This window comes from Dreissena polymorpha, chromosome 11 (genome assembly GCF_020536995.1).
Source record: "Dreissena polymorpha isolate Duluth1 chromosome 11, UMN_Dpol_1.0, whole genome shotgun sequence".
NCBI classification, from domain to species: Eukaryota; Metazoa; Mollusca; class Bivalvia; order Myida; family Dreissenidae; genus Dreissena; species Dreissena polymorpha.
Window position 1 is genome coordinate 29,342,525 of NC_068365.1, and position 9,114 is coordinate 29,351,638.

The following is a 9,114-nucleotide window of genomic DNA, read 5'->3' on the forward strand; positions in this document are numbered from 1 at the left end:
CTTTCATGGCTCAATGCTAAACATTGCACAAGGAGGGTTTCTTCACATTTCTGCTTGGGAGACATACGCCGATAAGCACACATTCTATTAAATAAAGTTTACAGATTATTATATGCAATACATGTTCCCATGTAGAAGCTGTCAAAAAAACTGTTATTACTAGTGTAATTATCAAAACATATGTGTGGGTAATTTACGATTAGTCAAAGTTGAAGATGTGTAAGTGTTATAATTAACATCAGCTAATGATACACTAAACAGTTGCATGTCTAACCATTGAAATTCAAAGTTTACCTAATGTTAAAATTGCAATACACAAAGTCTATCCATACATTTAAGTAATTAGTGTCAAGGAAGATAATATATGTGTTGTGTTTTCGAATTGATTTATTATATTGTAAGGTGTCTTTAATTAAAATGATTTATTACGACCACCGTAATTAAATCATTTATTGGGAGACAAAGTTACAAAATATGTTTTCATCAATTTACATTTTTATCAAACCTTTGGACATAAATATTAACTCAAATATATATACAGGTGCATTTACTTATTTTTCTATTCATGATAAAACACAGTTTAGCGTTACTTTGAGCACATAGTTTTTAATTTTAGATATGCTAATCTGTCTTGACTGATACACGCCGACGTCAAAATAAAAGTAACTTCATTAAACAAGTGCTTTTTCTCTTCCTCGTATTACCCACGTATGGTTCAATATTATGTATATATACCATGAATGCATACACTTTTGTTAAATTGATAATCTTCATAAATGATAAAATCAGTTTTATGTAAAGCTGTTGTGTGATTGTACTGATTGTAGAAGGAACTAATTCAAATAGCTATGTTTACAAAATAAAATGTGGAAGAAATATGACTAGACTAGATATTTTAGAATTAAACGCAGGGATTTTATCGTCCCGAATATTCTTTTTGTATTTGTAAAAACACAAATAAAAATGTGTTCACTTTAATGTTTAATTAATTTTAATGTGTTACTGACGCCATTACCTTCGAGAAAATAACGCCGAGACAGAACGCTCATGTCCGAAGTGTTCTGCATTGTTCACTTATAAGTTAGATTCTATTTCTTTTTGAGATAACTATGCTAGTGTTATAAATGTACGGCACATTGCTGTGCTTCATGTGGCTAGATATGGGTTTCTTTATATACTATAAACCGATAATTTGCACGGAGCTGAATAATAAAAAAATATATTTACATAATCACTATAAGCCTTGTATTATTTAAACAAACAAACTGTATTCATTTTATGCCGAAGCTTTCGACCTCACGGTCTTCATCATATATACACACTACAAATTGAATGATAATCAAAGTTTTTACAAAGAATTCTTAAATCTATAAAAACGTCCCTTGTATTTATAATCTTTTCAAAATAGAGCACATTCGTGACGGCTTGGGGGTCTTCAAACCTTACTTATAGCTTTTATTGACGTCAGCTGGATATGGTTCAAAATTTGGATTGTCTAATGATGAAACACGCTGTTGCGTTGTCTGATTTAGATACATCATGTGTTGATAAGGCAGTGTATTGTTATATATCTAGCACTATAAATGATACAGATTGCACAAGTAACATTCATTTGTTGAGTTCCGTTGAGATTATTAAGATGACAAAAACGGGAAATGCGTTGTTGTTTTTTTATATATTTGGGGTGTGCATGCCGTTGGTTGCAACAGAAGACTCTTGTATAAGGGAAATTGAACAGTTAATAGAGATAAGTACGTAAATATATTTATGATATTGCCACATGTTTACCGTAATTCGATATGTGAAATGTATTAAGTTTATGAATACATTATATAATTTTGCTTTACAGTTGCGAAATGCTAGATTTGTTCGAAACCAGTAGAATATTAAAAAAATACTCTCAGGAACAGGTTATAAAGGCAAAATGAAAACATTCGTTTTGGTGATAAACCTATGTGGTTCTTATATGCGTGACGAAGTAAGATTCATAAACGTTGTCTAAAATAGCATTGTGTCAATATTTAGAGTCGTATATAGCACATGTTATTTCAGTACACCTATGTGAAAATATTATGTAATATATAATTTGGAAAATAAATAGATCCAACTTATTGTCAAAGGTTTATAGGAGAAAGAATGAAACACTACTAGTTATTATTTTTTTAGTGGCGTCTCAGAGCAAATTGATAGAGGATATACAGAAACAAACAACTGACGAATTTAGAAGGCAGAAAGTGATCATTAACGATCATGCAAAGAGAGTCGATATTATCCATTCGGAATTAAATAGCCAAGGTAACAAACGCGTGAGCGTTAACAATATTTGTGGAATATGTGATGATAATTTAGATAACGAATGAATCGTCTTTTTTACCGTATAATAGTTGATCCATGAATGTTCTTGATTGACAATTTGAATTATATTTTTATGCAACAGTACTTTAGAATACTTTGTTTAGTACTATAACCGTTTGAATATAGTGGCGATGAATTCTAAACGTGCATCATATATTGAAAAAATACCATATGTGTATGTATGTTACGAATTTATGTCGTATTTAATGTTAATTAAGATGCTGACTATATATAGTATGAGACTACAATTATTGTTCTTTGTGAAACCAATCGGTCATTGTTCAAAAAACAGTCTTTGGTAAAAATGAGTTTTCATTAGAACAAATCAGTTTTCGTTTAAAGAAGTCTTTGTTCACCAATCAGTTTTTGTAAAAAAAGTTTTTGTTAAAAATCAAACATTGTTAATGGATAAACAAGGCTGGTTAATTTGGTCAAAACGTGTTATTACCAAACTCATGGTTATATCTATAGGCTGGAACATTTCGACAAAGCCCAAACGCCAAGAATCACCACAGCCAGTCGTTGCATTTACCACTGTCAAAACGAATAACCAGGACAATGTCGGCGTCAACCAGAATATATTGTTTGACACAATAGTATTGAACGAAGGCGGAGGTTTTCATTCACAACACGGTTTGTTCATTGCCCCAGCAAGAGGAATCTATATTTTCACAGCCACCGTTCTTCATATGCCTCAAGCCAGCATAAGCCTTCATGCTGCGATTACACACAATGGTCAAGATGTTGCTCTTTTGCACTCGTCAGCAAACGTATTTGATCAAGGAACACAAACCGTTATTCTGAAAATCGAGCCAGGAGATGAAGTTTGGGTCAGAAATGTACACTATGGAGGCGAATTTATAACTGGTGCCAAATTTTCAAGCTTTTCGGGAATTCTTATCAACCATCTATAAATGTACTTTAAATATGAATGTTACAATACCATTGTGCTAGCTGTGTATTTTTAAGAAGTTTATTGATGATATATTTTTAACATTTATATACATTAGCACCAGTGAAGCATAAATACATTCCATACTTGCATGTGTTTACCCGTATGTTTCTTTAGACTTAGTTTTTATTTTACCCTACAAATACTATCACTATGTCCCAACCTAGACCGACGAATAAAGCCGCCGTGTGTAATCACCTAAACTGTAGATAAGCATACGTGAACCGTCAAACCACCAGTTTGTTTGTCACTTTACATTCGATTAAATCGTGTACCTGATCTTGGACATTTATTTCTTTATAATGCTGAAAATAACTAAATTAATTTTAATACTATTTGCTTGTATTCAATTGAGAATCCGACGACACAAACATAATCAACATACGAGATCCTAATTGTTAAGCTACTGTATTTTTTTTTAAATTTAGTTGTAGATAGGTCATTAATATTAAAAATGAACAATCGCGGACGTGCGCCTGTTGCGTCAGATTGTTTATAAAAGTACAGTTGGAATACCACTCCGCCCATTCTCGGTGGAAGTCATTAATAAAATATTGAATAACATATGAAACATGTCCACAAAAAATCAGAATAGTTAATCGCCCGAAAGTATAGCTTCACATCAGATATCAATACAATAATCATTTATTTTAGGTTAAAAATGCGAGAAAAGTAACTTACCGAAAACTGAAGCTGGGAATAAGTTCTATATCTATATTCTTATATTTATTTTAATGGTTCTCATTTATAACTCTCTGATTATACTCCTTTATTTTATGCTTTCCGGTGGTTTATAGAGAAATATCAGTGAGTTAAAACTGATAATTTCACTGTTTCAAACAGTGAAAATTATCAGTGAAAATTATCGATAATTTTCACTGTTTACTTTGAAATGACGTCAAAATTCTCCAGTTAAACTCTTTAAAAATGTATATAAACTGTGAACAAAAGAATAAAATAAAAAGAAAATTTGTTGGATTCGGTGGATTATCGATTTTAATTCACTCGTGATCATAGAAAATCTATATTCTCACTCGTGGCTGTGCCACTAATGAAAATATTATTTTCTATGATCACTCGTGAATTAAAATCCACCGAAGCCAACAAATATCCTCTATTCAATTGACGTTTCGGCATAATGCCTTTATCAAAACAATGGAAATTATATGTTAACTACATCTTTACGTCTTTTGACTGAAAAATTTAAATAACAAACAAAATGTTTTTAAAGGTCAAATGACGTTGTACATGATGACGTCATAAATGACGTTATATAAAATGGCGCCAAAAATGTAAAAATTTGCCAAAAATGAAACGACTTTAAACACTGACATAATTTGTCTCAATCTTATAAAATTTTATGCAATCTTAGACAAAATATGTAAATGTTCAAAGTCGTTTCATTTTTGGCGAATTTTTACATTTTTTGGCGCCATTTTATATAACGTCATTTATGGAGTATAATCAGAGAGTTATAATTATTTAATATCCCTTAGGATTATTCAACGGTTCTCATTTAGTCACAATCAAAGATCAAATCCCTAATATCATTGCCTTACAAACAATAATTCCCTGATGTCAGGAAGTAATTCGTCTGTCAACACAAAAGGACATTAAACCAAGCAATCTCTAGTAACGTGTATTAAATGGTTTGGTCACGAGTCACGTGTCGTGACTTTAAGATATTGCAAATAGGGCTTGGTTTGCTACCCCACTCGTCCTATCGCCATCAAAATGCTATTACATCGGACATTAGTAAGCTATTTATGTTGATAATTAAGCTCAATAGGTCATTGTCGACCTGAAATGGCCCACAAGTCAACCGGGGTTGACAAAAAGCCGATTCTTGTCACCCTAGGATGACTTCAAGCCGACGCTAGTCATTCCCGGGTGAAATGAAGCCGATTATAGTCACCCGGGGGTGACATGAAGCCGATTCTTGTCACCCGGGGGTGACTTCAAGCCGATTCAAGTCACCCTCGAAATCAGCATCAAGTAAAATAATACATGATTTGGTCGTTCAAAAGCGAGGTATTTGTGTAAAATTATTACAGAAACGAAATAAGAGCTTAATGCCTAAAATAAAGAAACTAAATTATTGCGGGAGTTGGAAAGGGAGGGAGACTACCGAAATCAATGGCCTCTGAGTGATTACAGACCTAGGAGGGAATTTCCTGAAAGACAAAATTCAGTTTGAAGGTTTGTGTTTTAGAATCATTAAAACGAATTTTATCATATATGTATATAAAGTATTCAAAAGCCACAATATCCAATATTAGATACCCGGATGCGGTGCCGTTTGATAAAAAAAAAATTGACAGGTGACTATAAGCCGATTCTTGTCACCCGGGGATGATTAGAAGCCGATTCATGTCACCCTGGGTCGACATGAAGCCGATTCTATTCAACGGGGGTGATTAGCGTCGGCTTGAAGTCACCCCAGGGTTACATGAATCGGTTTCTAGTAATCCCCGGGTGACTTAAGGGCCTTTTCAGGTCGACAATGACACAATGAGCGGTAATTTATGAAAGAAAACACATTTTATTTGAAAAGATTATCATTACAAAATAGTACTAGTATATTCCAACATGATTTAACATAGAAATGTTAATAATTTTTATTCAATTTTTTATGTTCATAATCTGTTGTAAATATTTTATGATAAAACAGTATTAAAATAACCATCAAATGGATAAAATTTGTGTTTGTAGTTATAACGAATTACAGAGGAAACTAAATAAAAGAAGTACACATTGGTACTGGCTTATAAGATCTTAAATACAAAAAACAGTTTATGCCCGGCGGGATATTGTTAGGTATGCGTATAGCTTGTTTACAATTTATAACGTAGCTTCACGGTTAAGGTAGTTTAGTGACCGATGGGATTAAACTTTATACAATTAACACAAATCATGTACACACAATTATCACCTCGGCGATCCGGGTTAAATCTCCACTCCAAGCGCATAAGAGGTTTGTTGGTTGTGTTCTAACGACTTAAGCTTCTAAACTCGTTGAAAGATTGTAACAAAACACTACACAAACTATCATTATGCGACCATATGTTATAGGTGTTCAAATCGTTCTGTTGTATTGCATATTAAAGTCACCGGAGCTAGTATAAATGAAAAAAAATAATCAATTAACATAGCTCCAAAATCACACGGAAGAGGCCTTTAATAGTTGGCGTGTAACTTCATCTCTTGTTCAAATAATACCAAAAGGTAACAAGAGTGCAAAACTGTCACATAATACGCCCGTTTGAAGGTTTTGGACAACATGCTTAATGCTTGATAAGCACTTAGTGACCTCGTGACCTTGTTTTTGACCCGACATGACCCTTATTTGAACTTGACTTAGATATCATTAAGACACAACTTCTTACCATATTAAGTGAAGATCGGAAGAAAACCACTTCAGTTAGAGATCGGACACCATGATTAATCCTTGAAATGCACTAAGTGACACCGTGACATAGTTTTTGATCCGGCATGACCCATATTCGAACTTGACCTAGATATTGTCTAGATACAACTTCTGACCAAATTTGGTGAAGATCGGATGAAAACTACTTCAATAAGAGAGCGGACACCATGCACAATGCTAGAAATGCCCTAAGTGACCTCGTGACCTAGTGTTTGATCCGGCATAAATCATATTTGAACTTGACCTAGATATCATTAGGACACGACTTCTGACTAAATTTGGTGAAGATCGGATTAAAACTACTTCAATTAGAGAGCGGACACCATGCACAATGCTTGAAATGCCCTAAGTTACCTCTAGACCTAGTGTTTGAACCGGCATGACACATATTTGAGCTTGACCTAGATATCATTAAGACACAACTTCTGAACAAATTTGGTGAAGATCGGATGAAAATTACTTCCATTAAAGAGCGGACACCATGCTAAATCCTTGAAATTCACTTAGTGAACCCCTGACCTTGTTTTTGACCCGGCATTACCGATATTCGAACTTGACCTAGATATTGTCTAGATACAATTTCTGACTAAGTTTGGTGAAGATCGGTTAAAAACTATTGAATTAGAGAGCGGAGACTGGTATGGACGCCTCCCCCCGCCGCCCGCTTCCCGCATCCCGCGTGATGCCAACCAATCACCTTTCTTGAAGAAAACAGATGGAAGTAAGGAAGGGTGACAGGCTGTCAACATTATTCGATTTAGCTATTGGGGTTAAATGTATATGCTGCTTTTTAAAACAAGTCATTGTCGTATTTGCCCATCGATAGCTAAACTGCGAAGATATAATACACTTACCCAGTTCCAAACTTGAAATAGATTTGATAAAGACATGCATTGCAGTAATTTTTAATTAATACAGTAAGGTTTCTGGATCGTTCTTGCCTAAGTACACGGGCCTCCGTGTGTGTCAAAGTTTAAAGTTAAACCATTCCGTATCAAGTAAGATACGGCAAATGTTAGTTTTTGAGCAATTGGATACTTTAGGGCAATTTAAACCAAGGTTCAAGGTAAAAAAAGTCAACCAGTTCCAAACTTGACATAAATTTGATAAAAAGACAAGCATTGCAGCAATTTCTAATAAGTACAGTTAGGTTTCTGGATCGTTCTTGCCTAAGTACACGGTCCGTGTGTGTCAAAGTATAAAGTAAATCCATTAAGTATCAAGTATGATACGGCAAATGCTAGTTTTTGAGCAATTGGATACTAAAGGTCAACGTCAACCAGGTAAAAAAAGTCAACAGAAAGATCTTGTCCAAAGGGGTGTTCTGTCCAAGAATTAAGTAAATCCATTAAATAATAGGGAAAAAGGTATCACCAAACATGGTACTTGAACCCACCACCCCGAGTTTATCAGTCTCGTGCTCTGCCGACTGAGCTAGACTGGCGGACAAAAAGGTCTTCGAATTTTGTATTATCTAAAAACAATCAAACAATTTCCGAAAGCTTTGACATCTTCTAATTGTCAATTTTTGCAACGGAAAATACCGATGAACTTCGTCACAGTGTTTTTGTGGCGCAATATTACTTATACCTTGCGATCGGAGCTATTTTGTTTGCGAATGCAGAATCCGGATGCAAAGTGGTTAAAGGCAGTAGCGGACTTTTTTCTTCGGTATACGTTTATTATAATTAAAAATCACTAAAATAATATGTTTTAAGATTCATCTTAAATGTGTTAATATTGTCAGATTTACGAATATACGATATTAAATCGTTCCACAACTTTTGACCAATAATAGAGAAACTTCTGTCACAAAATGCCTTTCGTTTGATGAACGGGACTACATAACACCCATCCAGTCTGTCAGCGGACCTCATGCCTGTGCGACTGGGTGCTTACGGTGTCAGGAGTTATTTTAAGTACCCTGGTTCTCTTGAAGTATGGCAATTATCAATTTAACACGAAATTTTGAAGATAATTCTGTATATAATCGGTAGCCAGTGCAAGTCGAATAACGCCTTTTTGGAACTGTCGAATTCCCCCCGTTGTAGGACCATCTTTGCACACATATTTTGAATACGTTGTAACTTTGTAAGTTCATGATCATACCATATAGAATAGTGTTGCAGTAGTCCAACTGCGAAATGACAAGTGAAAGAACTAAGATTTCAGCACCTTGCTTGGTTAGATATTAACGAATGCGTTTTATGCGAAAAAAGTTTATCAAGACGGTTTTACATTTGCGTGTAACATTTTCATTAAAATTGAGTGTTTCATCTAAGAATGCACCTAAGTATCTCATACAATGAACTTTTTTTACCGTGCCATCAGCAAAATCTATGGTTTGTATTGCACATTTGTTTAACTGCTTTCTGCTTCC

General features: G+C 34.2%; 1 protein-coding gene across 1 annotated transcript; it reads left to right on the forward strand.

Annotated features, from left to right (window-relative positions):
- Window positions 1-1,583: 1,583 nt before the first annotated feature.
- LOC127851314 (cerebellin-3-like) lies at window positions 1,584-3,397 on the forward strand. Its single transcript, XM_052385016.1, has 3 exons — window positions 1,584-1,751; window positions 2,167-2,295; window positions 2,827-3,397. Exons 1-3 carry the CDS (start codon window positions 1,640-1,642, stop codon window positions 3,267-3,269), a joined length of 684 nt encoding a protein of 227 aa, XP_052240976.1. The 5' UTR covers window positions 1,584-1,639; the 3' UTR covers window positions 3,270-3,397.
- Window positions 3,398-9,114: the final 5,717 nt, after the last annotated feature.